The sequence below is a fragment of the Bombus pyrosoma genome, linkage group LG7, assembly GCF_014825855.1.
Source record: "Bombus pyrosoma isolate SC7728 linkage group LG7, ASM1482585v1, whole genome shotgun sequence".
Lineage (NCBI taxonomy): Eukaryota > Metazoa > Arthropoda > Insecta > Hymenoptera > Apidae > Bombus > Bombus pyrosoma.
Window position 1 is genome coordinate 16518148 of NC_057776.1, and position 20181 is coordinate 16538328.

At 34.4% G+C, this 20181-nt stretch overlaps 3 protein-coding genes across 19 annotated transcripts in view; 2 read left to right on the forward strand and 1 right to left on the reverse strand.

Moving 5' to 3' along the window:
• The first annotated feature begins 34 nt into the window (after positions 1-34).
• On the forward strand, positions 35-9023 carry LOC122569393 (mediator of RNA polymerase II transcription subunit 27). Of its 2 annotated transcripts, none has more exons than XM_043730378.1 (5): positions 35-176; positions 277-483; positions 551-820; positions 928-1228; positions 1315-1544. In XM_043730378.1, the coding sequence occupies exons 2-5, from the start codon at positions 311-313 to the stop codon at positions 1447-1449; spliced, it is 879 nt and encodes a 292-aa protein (XP_043586313.1). In that variant the 5' UTR covers positions 35-176; positions 277-310; the 3' UTR covers positions 1450-1544. The 2 variants fall into 2 exon arrangements, 1 of the variants encoding a protein (XP_043586313.1); XR_006317437.1 differs by adding an exon at positions 8935-9023 and having other exon boundaries at positions 166-483; positions 1315-4341.
• LOC122569379 (glucose transporter type 1) overlaps positions 4341-20181 on the reverse strand; it is a 31752-nt gene continuing 15911 nt past the window's right edge. For 3 of the 16 annotated variants that reach the window (XM_043730327.1, XM_043730326.1, XM_043730325.1), the window contains exons 4-15: positions 19443-19635; positions 19059-19169; positions 18468-18563; positions 17962-18122; positions 17417-17776; positions 16995-17226; positions 16624-16836; positions 14860-15084; positions 14343-14482; positions 12381-12410; positions 8754-8851; positions 4341-6070 (exon numbers count right to left, since the gene is read on the reverse strand). In XM_043730327.1, the coding sequence (XP_043586262.1) occupies positions 5967-6070; positions 8754-8851; positions 12381-12410; positions 14343-14482; positions 14860-15084; positions 16624-16836; positions 16995-17226; positions 17417-17776; positions 17962-18122; positions 18468-18563; positions 19059-19169; positions 19443-19635 (1963 nt within the window). In that variant the 3' untranslated portion in view covers positions 4341-5966. Of the gene's footprint in view, positions 6071-6976; positions 8390-8753; positions 8852-8935; positions 9074-9657; positions 10088-12380; positions 12411-14342; positions 14483-14859; positions 15085-16623; positions 16837-16994; positions 17227-17416; positions 17777-17961; positions 18123-18467; positions 18564-19058; positions 19170-19442; positions 19636-20181 lie in introns of those variants that run through there. The other 13 variants (XM_043730339.1, XM_043730340.1, XM_043730328.1 and 10 more) reach the window with 12 other exon arrangements.
• The window catches only part of LOC122569396, an 84363-nt gene continuing 73121 nt past the window's right edge, over positions 8940-20181 (forward strand). Inside the window, exon 1 of the mRNA XM_043730382.1 lies at positions 8940-9023. Within this exon, the coding sequence (XP_043586317.1) occupies positions 8961-9023 (63 nt within the window). The 5' untranslated portion in view covers positions 8940-8960. The remainder of the gene's footprint in view (positions 9024-20181) is intronic.

A 20181-nucleotide genomic window follows, 5' to 3' on the forward strand; every position in this document is an offset into this window, starting at 1 on the left:
TATAGTGACCAATTTGTAAAGCATAACTTTCTACATTAAAAGCCTCATCCCTTTTACGGACTTTCCAAACGGTGTGTATATGAAAATAGACGCATGATTTTCATGACCATAATCATGACGAATAGTTGGGTGTTAGATCTATGAGGTATTTTGTTCGTGGCGTAATGTCTTGAGAGGTTAGTTATTTTACGAATCTACTATTGTTGTTATTGGAAGATGATTTAATAACAGGAGAAGGCTTTATGCTTTTTACATATTTTTTTTATACATTGAAAGAAGAACACGTTAACAGATATTAAAAACGATAAAAATGGAACAGCTACAGACCGCACTGACAGCAATTAAAGTACTACGCTCAAGTGTTGGCCAAGTCTTTGATTCTTTAGGAAATGGACTACGTGCTGATCATGGGGAAGAAAATAAAGAAAATAAATATTTGCTTGAATTGCAAGAACTTTTAACAACAGTCAATGTCAACCTAAGGTATTAAATTTCTAACAGTACACTTGTTATAAACCCATATCGTACTAAACATTTTTTCTGTATTTAGAGATGTTGAACAAGCTGTAAGCAGTTTAAATCCACCACCAGGACCATTTAATTTAGCAAGTACTACATATCTTAGTCAAGAAACGACACAAGAAAGACAAGCATTGTATAGTACATTAGTAAATAGTTACAAGTGGACGGACAAAGTTCATGAATATAGCAATGTTGCTCAAGTAATACTTAGCCAGAATTCTCTGAAAAGATCTTATAATACTACTAGCAGAGTAAAAAGAGGTCGAATCCAAACGAGTAATCATAATGTTCCTCAACAGTAAGTTAAATCGTTTCAATGACATAGTTATAAGTAACATAGTTTAAATTATAACTTATGAGTTAATATTAATAAGATTATTGATATATATTTTATTTCCTTTATAGACAAGTTGATTCATTAATAGCCACATTTGATAGACTTTTTAATGATATGACAGTATCTGTATCTCGACCATTTGCATCAAATGTAGTATTACATGTTACCCTAGGACATGTTTTAAAAGGAGTCATAGCGTTTAAAGGTTTAATGATTGAATGGGTAGTAGTTAAAGGTTATGGAGAAACTATGGATTTATGGACAGAGTCCAGACACAAGGTTTTTAGAAAAGTAACAGAAAATGCTCACGCTGCTATGTTACATTTTTATTCTCCTACGTTACCTGAATTAGCCGTCCGATCATTTATGGTAAGGAAGTAATAAGGATAATAGGATTTGAATAATATAACAGATATAAAATTTAACTTATTCAATTCGTATTATTATTTTTACAGACTTGGTTCCATAGTTTAAATAATTTATTCAGTGATCCATGTAAACGTTGCGGTTTACATTTACACAGTGCTTTACCTCCAACATGGAGAGATTTTCGAACATTGGAATCCTATCATCAAGAATGTAAACCATAAGTATTCAGAACAAAATTCCAAATTCTAAAACTGATATTATATATAATATACTTTTGTCTTTTATAAAATACATTTAATTATATCGAAAAAAAGAATATTTGCTTTTTTTATATACATCTCTCTAACTAAATAATTAAAACACCGATATTACTTAGTAAATATTTTTATTTGTAGATTTTAAAAGATGTTGTATATGATCTTCCCACTTAAATTTATCTGTTCAGCTTAAATACATTAATCATAAGTATGTAATTAAAATATTATAGACAATTGCTACGCATATATACAATTGCAAATAAAACCATGTTTGCAATATTATATGTTTATATTTTTTTTAGTAATACAAACTCAAAACAATATTGCATGAATTGAAAATAATTAAAATGTCTTTCCAGAAAATATGAAATGGTTTCTCCTCAAAAAAGAGATATCTATATAATGCTTCACATATATAAAATTAACATGTAGTATTTTAACAAATTTGAAGATAAGAAATTGTTTGTAGGCCATTGAAGAGAAATTTATCTTTTTTAAACGAAATATTAACTTCTTTCCCAAATATCTGTGACCGAATATATATTCTAATTAAAATGAAACAAACTAAAAAGATATAACCTTTTTTATGAAATAAATATTTAGAAAGAAGAATCACGTCAATAAGTAGAATTTCTACCAGAGAAACTTTTCTGTGTTAAGATTTACGTATAATATACAAATGAGCAGGCATAATCTTTTTCTTGTCTGGAATATAATAGTTTTGCAATCGATGGTTTTTTCTTTTATCTGTGTACCCTACATATGTATATCATTCTTAATATTATTACATGCTATTTAGTTTTACATAACTCTAATTAATATTATGTAAATATAATTAAGTTATAAGTACTTTTCACATAACTGTACACATTCACATTTGGAATATTGGCGCTCTCCGTGGAGCACAAGTCGTTAAAGTTGGCAGTGAACTTATTTTACAAATCGTTATTCTGATCACTTTGTTGGACTGTTCCAATTTTTTTTTATCTTTCTTTAAGGCTCTATAAACGTTGCAATACTCGGTGAATTTAGTATCATATCATTGACTCAAAACTATATATGCAATCATAACTGATTTTGTTATCAAAGTCACGTCGAGTACGGATAGGTCCTCGCATAAAGGTTGCCGTTCATATATATGTATATATATATGTATATATATATATATTTATATGCATATTCGTAATATTACAGTTTTAGAAACCAGTTATTTATTATATCGTTACGTGTGGATGAATTATAGTGAAATTAATTTTCTGGTACGAGAAAGAGTATTTTTTTGTTCTTTTTTTGAAAGCACTTTGAACACCTACAAATTACTTTAGACTTTAGACCTTCGAAAACAAGAGAAATGTCTCGTGTTTTGCAAAATTCATATGTATATATATGGCATAACTGCATCTCATTGTTATATTTATCTAATGACATTAATTATAATTTTCATTGTGGCGAAAGTAGAAAAATCGTTCATAGATTATCTTTTGTTTCTTTTTAGATGTAGATAATTTTGTGTTTGCTTCGAAATGTTCAATGAATATATATCACAGCATGCCTTTTCTCAACAGGATAATAAAAAAAAAATCATTAGAGATAAAAATTTTATAAACGTAGTTAATCCACATCTAATAATCTCGGATAATTTCTCTTATTAATTTACATATAGTTTAACAAATTTTAAGACGTGAAAAGTAAATCCTTTGTTTGTCTTAAAATAATTTTTCTAACACAATACAGAGTTTTTTCTGAATTCGACTCATCGATCTCATCGTTCAGATGCATAGTTAGTTTGAGTTGAAGTAATTGCAACTACAGTTATGTATAATTATCGTCTTTAAGCTTGTAATGATTTTAAAAAATGGATATGCTACCAGCACTCGGTCCACGATTATCGTACATTCATAACACGAGTGGGAAACGTACAGTTCATTTTTGTTCAACATACATGTATGATATTAACGAAGTTTGCGATCGTTATCATTAGCCCGTTACAATGTGCTACTATAAACTAGTAGCTATGTATATATGTTTGTATATCTCTAGCCTAAGTATCCATAATCAATAATGGAATTCTGATAATACTCTAATGCAAGGAAATCTACTTTAGCATATTTTCAGTTCAATAGCTTTATTGCCTTTCTCACTGATTCTGTATGATTTGGACAGCTTATAATTAAAAGTTTTCCCTTTATTTTGTTTTTTTTTTTCATTAAATTATAGCATACGATTTACTGCACACGATTTTATTTATTTATTTATTCATTTTTCATTCTATTCTAGGTACTGTATCGCGATTATAACGCGATATTTAAATAGCAAACCGATTTGAGAGATTGTTTAATTTATTTATAAGCTAGCGCGAAAGAGAATTTACCGATGGTGTCAGTGTATTCTTTGGTGCTTATTATTCTATCTCTGAACCTAATTTGTGTGTAAGAACTAAAAGTAATCCGATCTGTTTACACTTTCCGATCGATGTTACGTATAATCATGAAAATAAATAAAAAGCTGTAACAGTTTAAAATAATGCTTTAATTTCTCTGTAAAAATCATATCATTTTATGTTATTGTATAAGATATATCTAATATCCAATATAATCTTTGAGTGAATGAAATTTTAAGTGTTGTTTGTTCTCCAACAAAAAGATGGCGCTTGAAACAGTATACAGTGCATCCGGTCAATGTTCATCTCAGTTCGATTAAAGCGATCGGTTGAAATGTTTGTGTGTATCGGCATCGAATAGATATATCGCTCGAACGATGTAATTAATTTTCGTGTAACGCTATTTTGAATAGGGAATTAAATATACTATATCGAATAGTATAGGATTATCATACATCTTCTTATGCAACGACATGGTAAGTACCATAGAAGTATACAGTATATACATCTATATACATATAGGGGAAGTTTTTCCCAAAGAATTTGCATGACATCAAATGAAGTGCATTTTGGTGTAAAATATTAACGACAAAAGGTAGTAAGAAAAGGCATGCCTCTAAATGTACGAGGTTTTATAGAATATTTTCTAGTCCAAACGAAAGGGTTTGACATTTCATAATGATTTGACGTTTGTTAGTCAAAGCTTAATTCGTAATTCATTTTTCGCTTCATATTAATAATAATCTTAACTCGTTAAAAGGTTTGTGTCGGTGTTATCTGTTTAGTTTTAAAACAACTGACTATCGAAATAAAACTGCGCATGCGCATAATTCAAAACTTACTATCGCAATAACCAACACCCGTTCGTTTGTACCACTATATCCTCGTACTTTTATAAGATAAAATGATTGATCGACTTATAAATGTTGTTTTTATGAGGCACCGTATAACGACATACAACGTTATCTTAGTTAACGTCTTTAAACACTGCGACTGTTAAAGTGATAGACCGAGTCCGTGTTTTGGTTTAATGCTGACTGAATAATAATTTGGTCGATTCCAGATCCGAAATTTGTTCCTAACTTCAGCCGTAAAATTTATCGAATTTAATTTATCAACAAACACATAACGCATAACCATAGTGCAATGACTTATAAAGACGACAGTGATACAAAATGACATATAATTCCAATAAAACCTATGAAATTAACGATATAAAAGTGAAGTATATATATAGATATACACCTTCTTTTCCTCTGGGGTTTCGTTAAACGATTCGTCGCATCTAGCAATTATATGTTCTATATTCTTCGATGTCGCACGAAGTTCAAATGCTTTTTAGTGATCACGATCCAACTTACGCGTTTTCTATTTTCTTTTCTTTTCATTTTTTATCTTTCAAACGTATGTCTAGGCACAATCACTTTCGCAACATTTTTTTCGAGGATCTTCATTACCTCGTCCTTCATTTATTTTTTCCCTACGTTTCACGTGGGAGAGATTCTTACGTCTCATATCGAACGCTGCGGTTGATTCGCCTACCAAAATCGTATCGAAAAATCCCCAAATCATCGTCGAGTCTTTTCGATGTCTCGACCACCTATTTGCACTTACTATTGTTCTATCTCGTTTGGTAAATTGCAATTGGTAAACTCCGCGAAACCAAGAACGTTTCGATCTTGTATCTAGATATATTCATTCTTAGAGGTTACCTCACGCGCGAGCATACTCGAGACCGAACTAAATCGGTCGTTTGAGCTTCTCGCTTAAACGTTTGCGATCGATTTCATATTTTATTCGATATTCGAATACAATCAACAGGTGATCCACATTTTCAACCTCTTCGTCCATTGAATCAGGCATGATTGCACGATACGTTACTCTCGAAATTCTCCGCGACACTCCAACTGATAGTGGTCGCGTTCACTGCTCGACGTAAACTGTTCCGCAAGAAAGCCGCGCAGGCCTTGCTCCTCTCCGTGATGATTTCGTATAGTTGATTCTCCAATGTGAGACTGTTGGTGGTGAGCAGTAGCGGCAGTGGGATTGACGCGTTCATGATCACTAGATTACCAATATTAAGAGGAGCTGTTTCCCATTGTCAGACACCGCTGTTCGGAAAGCGTGGCGGGGGAAGCGGGGGCGGTGGTCTCTCCGGTTGAGCGGGTGCGCCGGAAGATCGCTCTGATCCAGCTGCAAACACAACTGTTCACCAACATTAATCAGATGCACATTTTTTCCATGCGCGTTTGCAATACTTGTTACACTACTGTTGGCATTCATCTACCAAACCGTTTCAATTTAGATAGACGACAAATAGCAAGCCTCTACGATTCTTTGTAGAAAGAAATTGTTAAAGGATATCGAGCTGTTTCTTAGCAATGTACCTTCGGGCCGTTTGCATATTCAGGCATTAAATCGTTTGTTAAATGCGTTTGATTTATATTAAGATGAAGTAATCCTGTTACCGAGATTCAAGTTTTATTACTATGTTCTTTTTTTATGATTGCAAATACCTGCTATCCTTTTTAGTATTTGTATAATATTCACTTAGATTGAAGTGACCTTGATATATTTATGTACATATTATATGTTTGAATATTTTTCTATAATGATTAGTAGAAAATTAGTTTGTTTATAAGAAGTAACGTCTTGCGTATTTAAAACATGGCAGACATGTTTCTGTATTTTTATTTAAGAATATACTCAGATTTTTTAGAAAAGTAGAACTTTTTTATACTTGAATTATGTATTATTATTTTTATAGATTTAAAAAAATTGTTTGTCGTCAGCATCCTGAAAATATGACATGAAGATAATTCTTTGCTAGAAAAATACTAAAAAATAATTTTATTTTCAATGATTAATATTTTTCACTCAATTATTTCTTAATCCTGAAGTATGTTAAAAAATACCTGAAAAACACAATATTATAGTTACAAATATTTATGTGATGTGCTCATGAATATTAATTTGTATGTTACGAATATTCCATTCAAACGTTATCTGTATCCACCAGAGTGATGACGTTTGGAAGACTTAATAATTGTATTACGTTACTTATTTTAGTTAAATTTTTGTCTACATGATCAATAGGCAAACTGCGACTTCTACGATATAATTATCTTTTAGCATCTTATCGTGTAAATAAGCTCAAGGATGAGAAAATTTCGAAATAAAAATACGGAAGATTAATATTTACCATTCAGAGTTTTCTTTTTTCTTTTTTTTTTTTGTTTTTAATCTAAATGAAGTAAATTACATTCATGCGGACATGCCCATTACGCCACACATGCTCCAACTGCGGTAGTATTGAAAAAGTCGGTCTTACAGTTTCATATAAAAAATAATGATAATGTGATATATATAATTTGTTTTTAAATCTTGTAAGTTTAACATTCATATGACTCCTCATTCTTTTTATGCCTTTACATTTACAAATCGATAAATCGATCTGTGGAGACCATATGTGTTAATGTAAGAATCCTTAATGGCCTACCTCCATTTAAACTACTACAAAGGCCAGTGTCAATAGCGCATGTATACTCTTAGAATGGAAATGAAGCCAATATATCTACTAATGTTATTTATAAGAATCATAGGAATACTTAGAATTGACTAGAATCAGATATATAATAGGACAACAGATTATCATACTGCACACAGATGACAGAAGAGAGACATATATACATATATATATATATATATGTATATAAATCATAGAGCTCATAATGCTGAGAGTTTTTTCGAACTATGACAAGAAAAAAAAAAGGATTACGATAAAGTAAGTACGTGTCTACTTCTATTCACAATATTTCTTAATATTTACAACACCTATCATTTATATTCACATATGTGGTGAGGTCAGGAATATAAGCTCTATATGCAAATGAAAGTATATTCAACTATATTCAATTTTTAATCGAGTGTAATGGTGTGAGTGTTCGGCTGAAGCAGTGTGAGTAATGAAAAGCTAAAATAGAACTATGACCGATGAAATGCAAGTATTTAGTTACGTAAAGTGAAAATGAACTTGAGACAATTAAAATTTCGAGATAGTAACGATCCTTTTTTTCCCCTAAGAAGAAAAGAACATCGTGTAATAATAAATTGCATCTCAAATAATTTACGAGACACAGTTGCTCTGATTTATGAGATCGTAAATTTCTAGTGAAAATTCCTTACCATAGAATAATAAAAGGTGAATAATTAGAAACGAACAGTCGAGGAATGAGCATTTACAAAAGATACCGATGTTGTTAAATTTTCGACGTCTAACGTCTTAAATATCTATAATACATCTGTGATCGGTGGTTGATTGTGATTAAAATAGCTTCTTGTCTCATTTACAACGGAATTATACTCGATTGTACTCCTCTAAATTGCTATTGTCAACACGAAAATATAGGTAGTGTGATATTGTTCTCTGCTAGGACCACTTGTATGTCTTGTAGTAGCGAAGCAGCAATGTAATTTTGATTTCATATAATCAGCACTTTGATTCCTCTGCACTTTTGAATCATACTGAAAGCAGAAAAATAATAGTCGCAAATAAATTTAAAACGAATGTATCACAATGAAACTACAAATAAACAAAATTTACCAACATACATAGATGGCATTATGACATGCACAATGACAGGTAGATGGAATTAAGCGACAAGTAACAAACAATTCTTTGAAAAAACATAAAATAACTCGGATTGGACATAATTTTATTTTATAATAAATTTTATAATTAAATACGGAATATCATATTTCTATCGCGAATCGTATCTGTCGATTATCGAAAAGAGAATTGAAAGAATTGTTTGTCGTATAAAGACGGAAATGACTATATTGGTGACAGATGATTGTGGACGATCTTGGTCAGGTTTTTAAGCCTTACATGAATCAGGATGTGGCTTCTCCTCGGCCACCATCAGGGCTGCACTCTCTGCTGGCGGTATGTGTCCCTCTAATGCATTCACACAGTTTAGCATGCTCCTGCAAAACATCACGCGACTTGTCCAAGTTTCCGCTTCTTCATACATGTCTATTGAATCTTTCCTTCTCTTATTACATTCCAGATCTTCGTCAAGGGCATCGATTCAACATGCACCGACGTCGTAGAATTACGAGAAAACAGTACATCGCGTCTTATCAACAACTCGTCAACGTAAGTTACATATCCGTTTTTTTTTTTTAGTTTATTTTATCCTAATTGACCTGGATTTGAATTTGAAAATTTCAAGGTTTATGACGTAATTCCGCTTATTATTATTTACTATTACGATAATTCATTATGTATTTCATTTTTGTTCTGTGGCACGCTACACAATAATACACTTGCAAAGCTACCATTAGTCGAACTTTGATTTTGCCTATTCTCGTTCGTTTATCTAGTTCCGGTCTGCGCGTACGTTCGTGTTTTCTTTCTCGTCTCAAGAAATGATAATTCATTTCACAGTTTCTAGCCTTGTAGGATTACAGTGGTTCACTGGCCTGTGTAGTAGACTTCAAACACATGTACTTATCGTCTGCATAATTATCCATACTATTCGATACTATTATTTACTCTCGAATCGAATGAAACGAAGGGTGTCCGCGGGCTCGTTCGCTAATCATCGAGAAACGAAAGACAAAAAAACGCACGCTGCATGAGACATTTCGATCTCTTCAGCGTGACGAATATTCTTAATTGACTTCCCCTGCAAGGTAAACGAAAATTAGGTCAAAGAGTTTGACCAACGATAAAAAAAAATTCCACGTCGAGGTCATATGTACGAGTGGAAGAGAACTGAAACCGGTAATTAAATAAACAAACAGATTTATTTTACAACATAGATATATGTATATATATATATGTATATGTATATGTATACGATTTTATCGGTGATGCCGAAATATTCGTTCATTAATATAATATATGCTAGTAACGAGTGTTCCAAAAAGTTTTCTTTTTAGTCTTAAATGTGTGTAAGTCAGTGATACAATGATATCTTATAGCAGTTTGTGTGCTACGAGTATGCTAAATCGTTGCCGATAACAATTATTCCATTAGATTGACCGGTTACGAGAATCTATAGTGACCTTCGATTATTCGATTAAAATCGTTCTCAATTATCAGTTATTTTTTTTTTTTAATATTTTTATGGTTTGTCAGTAGCATGGGTATGGTTGGCAGTGGTGGCGTCAGATAGGACGGTCTCCTTGCTAGAGTTAGTGGCGAGCTCCTCTTCCCTGCAATATAATAATGTTACATGGCCAACGAGCCTCGAATCGTTTTTGTGTTCGATTTTGAGAGAGAAATCCTAGTTTCGCACCGTACGTACAAGGAAGCTATTTATTAAAAAAAAAAAAAAAAAAAAGACATACAAACGCATTACGCATCTTACGTTGGAAGAATGAAAAAAAGGGGGTTCGTTCAGGATTCCCAAATACCCAAGCACCCTCGCAATTTCGAAGTACACTCGTATCGAGTTATCATACGCGGCACGCAACAACAGCCTCATCGACTGTCGTCCGACCAGTTCGATACGAAGTAGCCCGTTCTACTTCGTGAGACTTAAGTCGTGCTATCTATTTTTGTCGTGCGAATGATTAATAGAATATAGAATTTTCCGGCAGAGATATTTCAAAGAAGCGAGAAGAAAAAAAAAAGAAAGAATCTGTTCTCCATTGAAGGATATATGTATTTTGAGTTTTGAGGACAAGTGATTCCTAGCGTCGTTAAAACCAGTCTCGCTTCAATCGTTAGAGACTGGTTTTTTCTTAACAAGAATCATCGATATCATTTCATTAACGAGCTAGATATACAGTTTGTTGTTCAAAACTTTCCAATGCATAGTGGTCCAAACTGTATATTCGTTACGATTGAAAAACATGGCGAACAGTCGTATTGATAAATCGAAATTTCTTCGTGTTATACCTTTTGCCATTTGCCATAATTTACCTAAGCAGTATATAAATATAGATACAAAATATCGATGACATAAATGCGTTTACTGGCACAGTAAAAGTCAAACATACACAATAATAAATTGATAAGTAGCACTCATTCGATCATAAAAGACAAGAAGAAAATGGCTTTTTATACTATTTCTATGTCGTTTATCAACTAGCGTACGGTTGTTATAAACGAACAAATTTAATAAAATTCCACTAAATCATAAGCAACCATAGACCGACTATCGATTAGAGTTCATTCATATGTATATGTATATATATATATATATAGAAGCTGTTAACGATTCATCGAATGTTTCGGCAAAACCTTGTGTTAGCGTAATTCATAATAGAGAAACAAAAATGGAATAAAAGTAAAGAAAAAAAAAAAAGAAGAAGAAGAAAAAAAATAATTGCGTAGCTTGCGAGTTTATCAAGAGCTGCACTGATCAGATAAGGGAACTTGAACGCAAAATTTCTTTCACGCTTCACGTTAACATTTCCCTTTTCTTTCCTTTTATTCATTTTCATTGTTGCTTATTACTTCAAAAAAAAAAATGTTCTTTCTTTTTCGTTTTGCGCGAACGATGATAGAATAATATGCAAAGCGGCTCTTGCTGCGTTTGCCTATCGAAGTAAAATATATCTATATCACTTTGTATACAACTCAGAAATGAATTTGTACGCCAAACAGTAATATAAGCACTAACATGCAATCGCACAGTACAGCGCCATAAACTCGTGCCAACTATCGACATGAAAATTATTCCAAGACCGATCTGTCGTCGAACATTTATCGGGTATTGGTAGACTAAAAAGGAGCATGCTGTAAAATACAAGGCTCCAGGAGGGAATCAAGTAGTCGGGGCTGTTATGTTATAGCAAACCTTACCAGCGAATCGTTAGGAATTGCACTTTCTTTTCTCTTTTTCTTTTTGTATTCTCGCAAGATCGCTAAAAGCATTCTTCTTTTTTTTTTTTTTGTATTAATCACATAATAGCCCTGAAGAACTATTAGAAACTGTGAAATGTATCTTCGCAAAAGAAAAACGAAAAATTACAATTTGTCGTAAACGAGTTATTCATGCAATCTATGTTCTCTCCTTTATTACGATTAATTAGCCTGACTTAGGTAGCGCATGAGATGGAAACTCACATGAGCTGATAGTAAGTAAAGATGTTTCAACATGCCAGGCTGTTAGACCGAAGTTAATGGTAGTCACTTAAAATAGGCAGGGACAGGATTATTTTTCGCTTGCAGAAGCAATGATCGAACGATAAATTCAGATCGAATTCGACACACATCAAAGTTTCACCTTCGTATAAATAATTAGAGCAAATACTAATATATAGAGAAATATTTATGCGAATAGATTCGAATGGCTTGGCGGAAATGAAAAAGTAAAAAAAAAAAAAAAAGAAGAGGAGAAAATGGATGAATGATCGCTAAAAAATAATCCTTTCGTTTAAAGACGACTAGTGGTGTCTTTGATAATTGTTTGTCATGCATTTAAATAATCTTTAGAAATTCATATGGTATATCGTAATAAAGCCACCACAGTAACAGGGAATGTTTTGCGTGACTCACCCATAAAGTCTGCTGTCCCGCAAGCTGCTCCTGCTCCAAATAACACAGAAAGCACAATTACGATATGTAGAACATAATTCGTCATCGTATAAAACAAAACAGAGTACGGAAGTTTCAGAACTTAAAGAATTTATCAGAACCATTAAATAACGATTTATTGAAATAATACATGTACAATATGCTAAACAAATAAATATAATAATAATCATTTGGCCTTGGGGAATACGTAACAATAAGACTATAAAGCTTCAAGCTGAGCACGTCTTACAAATGAATATCTATAATAATTACGGAAACTTCAAATAAATCACAAGGTTGAAGGTAAAACAAACGATCGTAGCTTCGACAATTAGTTCGGCTCGTTTATTTTAATCGCGTATGCGATAACAACAAAAAGGAAATCATTAGATAGATGGTATTTATAGTCGAACAAAACTATTACCTATTAAACAGAGAACACGCGAATCTACGAAAACAATGTTGTACCTTCTGTATATTACAAGAAAGACTTTGTTCGGTATAACGTCAATGCCGAAAATTTTATTGGTAAATACTACCATGATACGGTATGAACAATAAATTGTTACTGTACAACCATGCGACAATCACCATGAACGTTTTCATGATATTATACACATATTATAATCTCAATTATTTGCTGCTGAATAATTTTCTACGTTACGATATGAAGTTAAAATCTCGTCTTGTATGCGATCGAATTTCAAATCTCTGTTCCCAATAATAAGCTTTTAGGTATTTAATCTCGAAACCTATAAACGTTAACGTTGTTCACGATTCTAATCGCAATCTTCGCGAAAATATTATTTAGTTTTGCTCTTACTCCGGAGCTACAATAAGCGAGCGTACTAGTACGTGTACGAGTCAACTGATATACTGATTTCGAAATTTATTTCCCTCGAGAAAATCGAACGAACTTTTATCACAGTTGAATCCGTATTATAGCCTCGATTAGGCAGCGATACACGCATGGACGCGTAGTATGACATTAGTATCCTACCAAATTGATAGTACGTCCCTGTTTTACTATAGGGTAACGCATTTATAACGTCATGTCTCATCTACACAATGTATAGAAAGTAGTACTAGAGAAATTGTGCTGTTGTATGTTCGATATAATAATAACATAATAGTAATAATAACGACAACACAATAATGAAGTCGATAGTACTACGTAATTGTTGATTAAAAGAAGCTCTTACAGATTATTAAGTGTTCGATATAGCGTATTACTGTGCAATATTATATGCGTGATTCGATTTATTCCAAGATAATTACTGCACTCGTATTTTCCTCTTTTTTACCCTCATCAAACGGATGTTTCGTGATCGTTATACTCTCTATTTGATTAATCGTTTTTAATCGTTATTAATCTTCGCACGATGAACGTATAAATATCATATCGATTGCCGAATCTAGTCGAAGTCGTGCACTTTCTAGCCTTCCGGTTTCTATTCGCAAGAATAGATTCGAAATTTCCTTTCATTTTCTACACTTTCCATTTGATTCGAATAACAATTAAGAATTCTCGTGTTATGTATACGCTTGATGATTCGTCGTAAATTACAGACGGACGGATGTGATAACAGTATATCATGCACCGACAGGATACGATCGTTCTTTTTCAAGAGGAAAGGTAATAATTCTTTTCGCGTTTATCGTTAACGGATCGACACATGTTATAAAACGTGAATACAAAGTCTTCCGTTAGTTGGATATTTCTTCACGCTCCGTGACAACAAATGAAAAGCGAGGAGCGAACAAAAATGAACAAGCTGTCTTCTGATAGAACCATCGTACATATAGAACCATACGTATACGTATAATAAGAAAGATATCGATGGAAATCAGCGAAATAAAAAGGGCTTGAGAATTGAAGATTATCTATCTAATGATTTGCTATACGTATTAGGAATGGTATTAAGTGGCTTATTTATTGCGTACCTGTCGTTACCATGCCTGAATAAAGCTAGAATTTCTTCGAACGTTTTATTCTTGGTCTCAGGTACCTTCTTGTATGTGAAGATCCAGAAGATGGCTAGGAATGCACTGAATGGTAGGAACGTGTAGTTTTCAAGGCTAGTCTGTAACACATTAAAACAAGGGGCTAACGTAAAACTAACAAATGTTAATCGTTTCTTCCTGCTTGAAACACTGTCTTTTGTCTGTGTTCCGATTACGAGAACCTTAATCCTCGAACGGCATTTCTAACAAAGTAACATTTACGTGTTATTATCCTAAACAACTATAACTAAACACTTTATATCTTACGTACAATAAATATAGTTATAGCACAGATGTAAAAAATCTTTTAATTTGGTCCTTCGCTTTATCCATATTACATAAAATATTTAACGTTTCAACCACTGTTGGATTGAAGTTAAAACACTCGAAAACACGAAATCCCGTAGAATTTATTTGTCTCGAACTAGGCGTTTACAAAATTTAAAGAATATCTTACCTTCATACTTGGAAAACCGATGCCAACCAAAAAATTAGCCATCCAATTGACAAGAACCGCGATAGACATGGCCGCAGGTCTAGGACCTTGCGAGAATAGCTCGGCTGTGATCATCCACGGGATGGAGCCAGGCCCGACAGCAAAGAATACCACGAAACTGAGCGTCGACACGACCGACAGATAAGACATCCAGTCAATCATTTCCTGCACATAACCGAAAAACTCCTATCAGGCAGTAGAATCGTGTTCTTCTTTCCTGAGCAGCCGGAGGAGTCTCTCTCAGAAGAACAAAAATCGTAAGACCTACGAAACTCAACGAATAGAACTGAAATGTAATAAACCTGCATGCAAATTGTGCAGCTCAACCCTGTGTTTAAGGCGATAATGCGATTGCGACAATGCGTATAACGTGCTCTGTTATTATGTACAGTAACATCTTTCTGTTTCAAGCGTTCAAGCGATATGACTGGCCATTTTTATATACCTAAGGAGTAACCAGGACACGTAGCTTATAGACCTCGGAGAACCTAAATGTATGAGAATAAATACGCGCCAGACATACAACGTTTACGCTCGAATAAGTATACATACACGTATATATATATATATATATATATCTACCGTTATCGTATTAGATCGTTGATCGACGTTAAAGTCTGATGAACTCTTGTAGTAGCTTCTGCGTATGACTTACACTGTTTGCTTTATACGAATTGTAATACACATCGGGATAGCGTTGCGAAAGAAGCAAAAGTGCTACACACGTTTAGCGTACAGAGAAATGAAATTTAATCTCATCGTCGTAATTAATTGCGTAGCCGTGATTGGTATATTAACGTTATTATCGTTGATTTAATTATGCGCAAGAGGGTGACAGGTTTGAGCCGAAATATAGACTAATAATAAAGGGAGTAAATGTCTCCTCCAGGCAGTCACGAAAGAGGCCGTTAGTGAAAAAGGGAGGGGATGGGGCAAGGAGGGGGACAGGATCTGTAAGAAGCACAGTTACTTAAGCCTAAGCAAATAAAATAAAACGCATGCATCCTAAGTATTCGACACATCGATATTTTTTAAAAGATTTTCGTTGTTCTTTCAACTACGTTTGTATTTATGTAATTAGAAATGAATAATAATCTTATATTATTTTATCAAGAATGGATCCGTTATGTGTCGATACACAGAATATTAGTAATTTCTATAACGCAAATTAAAAAATAACATGCAGGATTTAGGATAGACCTTACAAATTACATGAATGGTCGGGAGAAATAAAAATGAGTATCTCGAATGCATATTTATATACGTAAAGTGGTGATAATTCTCACTGTCGATGCAGTGCTGCACTCCAGCTGTGAACAAAGTGTTAGATACACCTTTCGCCAAGGTGCATGAAGTGACAAAGCACAAAGAGAGACAGCTATATACAATCCACGTTCTCTGTGGCGTAATTAACGTTCTAAGAGATTTCGATTTTCATCAACTTTCTACGTTCGACGAAATAACTTTTGTCGATGGCGATTTATTTCTCTTTAGCTTTTAGCGAAAGCCGATTAGTATTTTCTACTCGTTCAAATAATTCTTATCGTTCAAATAATTTAATCGCAAAAGATACTATGTATTATCATTATCGATTTACACGACAATACGCGTGATCTATCAAGGAATAGATACTCTGTGGTGAAAGACGTAACATTTACTTAATTAACATCGATATTACAGTACGTAGCATAATTAAAGCGAAGATGTCCTAAAATTTGAACTTACCTTTATGAGAAAAGAAATTGTGATGAATATTGAAAAGATAAACATGCCACCAAGACCGTATAAGTGCAGTGTACGCCTTCCTGTCCTATCCATAAGTGGGATAGATCCTAACGTCATTAGAACCATAATGGCACCTATGCCAATGGTTGCAAACTTGGCACTCTCCTCTGTCAAACCAGAACTAGTGAACAAATTTGTCGAATAGTAAAACACCTGAAACACACAGAGGGCAATTTCATGCGCTATTACATCCACTTTCGTGAATGGATCGTGTTGTGGAAGTGAAACACAGCGTAAGTTCATCGGTTGAATTCGAAACTTCGCTCATGGAGGCAGTAACATATATGAAATTTATAGACGACGATACTTACAGCGTTAATGCCTGAAAGCTGTTGGGAAAGCTGCATGACCACACCTATAACGAGAGGCGCTCTCAAAGTCGGGCTACATATGAGCTCTGTCATCGATATTCTAGACTCAGCTTGTTGAGCTCGTTCTTCGGCTCTCATTTCCTCGATATCCTCTTCTACTTGGTTACTGGCTCTCAACCTTCTCAAAGCTTTACGGGCTTCTTCCTCCCACTGTTTGGTAATGAGCAAATATCTAGACCGGAGGATCAAAAGAGAGAAACTGTAATCGTCGGCGAGGAAAGAAAAGCAGGGAACAGAGATCGTCTTGTACAAACCGCTTAAGTAGGTACATATTACAAAACTCTATCGTTTAGTATCTACTAAAAGCCATAGCGATAGTTTTGGGAACATTTCTCTTTATCTACACGATCGATGGTCTCTACCTTGGAGATTCGGGACAAACTGGAAGCAGCAATAACTGTAGAATGGCAGGGCAGATAGCTAGTCCTAAGAGAACAGGCCAACCCTCGTTTGTTCCAAGGATTTGCTCGATGCCCAGCACCTGGGAGACCAGGAGGCCCACCGTAACAGCGAGCTGGTTCACCGTGCCTAGGCCGCCTCTCAGGTTCAGTGGTGCTATCTCCGATATGTACATGGGAACCAGCGAGGTGTTTAAGCCACAATTGACACCGATGATGAACCGTCCAAAGAATAACATTTCGTACGAGTGAGCAATCTTTGTACAACCCATCAGGCACGCCCCCACGATGCCCAGCACGTTGTTTAGCAGTAAGCCCCCCTTTCTGTCAGCGAATGGAAAGAAAGAAAATATATAGATGAGTGATACAATAAACGATCGGATCATCCGATTACCTGATCGCAAGATACACGTTTGCACGATGCGGATTTTTAATATCGATACGTCTGGCGCGTAGGAAGCCCTAGCGAAATTACATGTAAACGAAATTGCTACAGTAATAGTACAAACCTGCCAAATCTGTTGGCAATTATCCCTCCGCTAAAACCACCTAGCATACCACCAATCGCAAATATGCTTACGGCCACGGAATATAATTTCTTCACGGAATCGTCTGAAATATCCTCCCCATACCTATCCTTGTACACGTCTTTCATAAAATTTTCAATATTCTGAAACGAATAAATCACATTTTATAGGAACGTTAAGTTCTTTTCCTCTGTGTTCGTTAACACGTTTTCTACCACATTGGATTGGAACAAAAAGTCTGTAACACATCGTACTTTGTCTCTTGTATTTTTGTACAATGTGTTAGCGCAATAGTATAATATACTTTTAGCAATAAGCAATAATTGTTTGACATTTGTCTTCTAAACTGTCTATGCGTGTGCGTGACGTTGATAGTGAACGTGTTAAGTATTTATGAATGAGGAACGAATATTTTCGAACCGATCCTATTTATAACTGGAATACAATATAAATACAGTAAATGGAAATCAGAAAAAGAAAGAACATACCACTTCCGGCGCATTAATAACTCCAGTGTTGTATCCAAACTGCAACATTCCTAAAACTGCTGCCAGTATTGCATACGACAGGAAAAGTGTTAGCCCCTGAAAGCATCGAATAAAGTATTACATTTCGAAGATTATTTTTTTTCTGCTTCAAATAAAATTGCTTCAAATAAAACTGCTTCAAATAAAATAATCGATAAACGCGCATTCTAGCGGAAACGAAAATCATATAACAAGCGAGTGGGGTAGAAATAATAACGAGAGGTGAAATAAAACTGCGCCGAACAACGTCATAATGGTTTATTAAATAATAATTTGTCGCTCTGCTATATAAAATCATACGCTACAACAGATAGTTATCGTGCATAGGTACAAACAGACGCATAAAAGAAAAATCAAACAGAATAATCATAACACAATATGTACATCACGCAAGTAACCAAATATAATCGATATAAGGATAATAACGATGCAAATCGATCGGTGCAAATAAACAGTCATCGAAAGCGGTAGCAAGTTTCTTTTGCTACGAAACATAAAATTGCACGACCAAAAAATAAGAATCTTTTTTGATCGTCAGAGATCAAGCGTCACCTGCTCCAAAAGCCTAAGTTTCCGTCGATGAGAATGTTCTTCTAGTCGATCCACGTATTCTCGTAATTCCTCTATTTCTTCTTTCACCTGCTGTACCGTATCTAGTTCGTGCTGCGTAACACATTAGGAAATACGATTTAGAAATCTGCGTATCAAAATATCCTTTTTTAAGAGAAGACATTTTTTTTCTAAAGAAAGTATGACGTATACATGTATGTACAACGTAACAACTGACAAATTCTTTTTTCTCGCTATATCGTTTTCTCTGTTTGTCTTCGATAACTAGGATAGAAAAGTCGATCGACATTTGTAGTGTCCGATCACTAATTGGTAAATTTCGGAGCGCGGAAGCGATATCTCGTTGAACGTAGAGACCAACAGTACCTTGATCGCGACCATGTCCCGTTTGACCTCGCTGACCTCGCTCTGGCAAGACTCTACGCTCTTGGTGAGTTCCTGCAGCTGCGTGCGGATCTCGCAGAGGGCGACGGTGGTCTCCAGCTGGCGGTCACCCCGCTGCAGCTCGTCCAGCTTGGCACTCAAGTTCATACTCATAACGCTGACCTGTTTCTGCAGACTGCCCACACACACATACCCTCACGTGAATCTCGCTGGCTCGCCCGGGAAAATAAATCGACATTGTCGAGCACATTGACACACTAGACACGATCAAGGCTAACTATGCCTAGTCCCCTAAACAAGAAGTCCAACTACCTCCGCGCGGAAACTGCCGAGCCTTCAATAGCGTACGCTTACTATACCGGGGTGTGTTTGCTCTTTCTCTCTTTTTTACTTCTATTTCTTTACTTTTTTTTCTTTTTTACTTTTCTATTTCTTTCCTTTTAATCTACGTATACGCGAGGAGATAATGTGATTTTGATTATGATTGGGGAAAAAGACAAGATACTATTTCTATCGTGGTGTAATCACGTACACCATGTTCTTCTCTCGTGCTTTAAATCTCAGCGAGCCAGCGGTAGCTCGGCAGCTAAGGAAACGTTGGGGGTATACGAGTAGCGTGTAAACAGAGATATACAGACACATATATATGTATTTAATATATCATATTCTGTTTATGTATATACGAACATAGAAATATATTAAATTGAAAAATAGCACAACG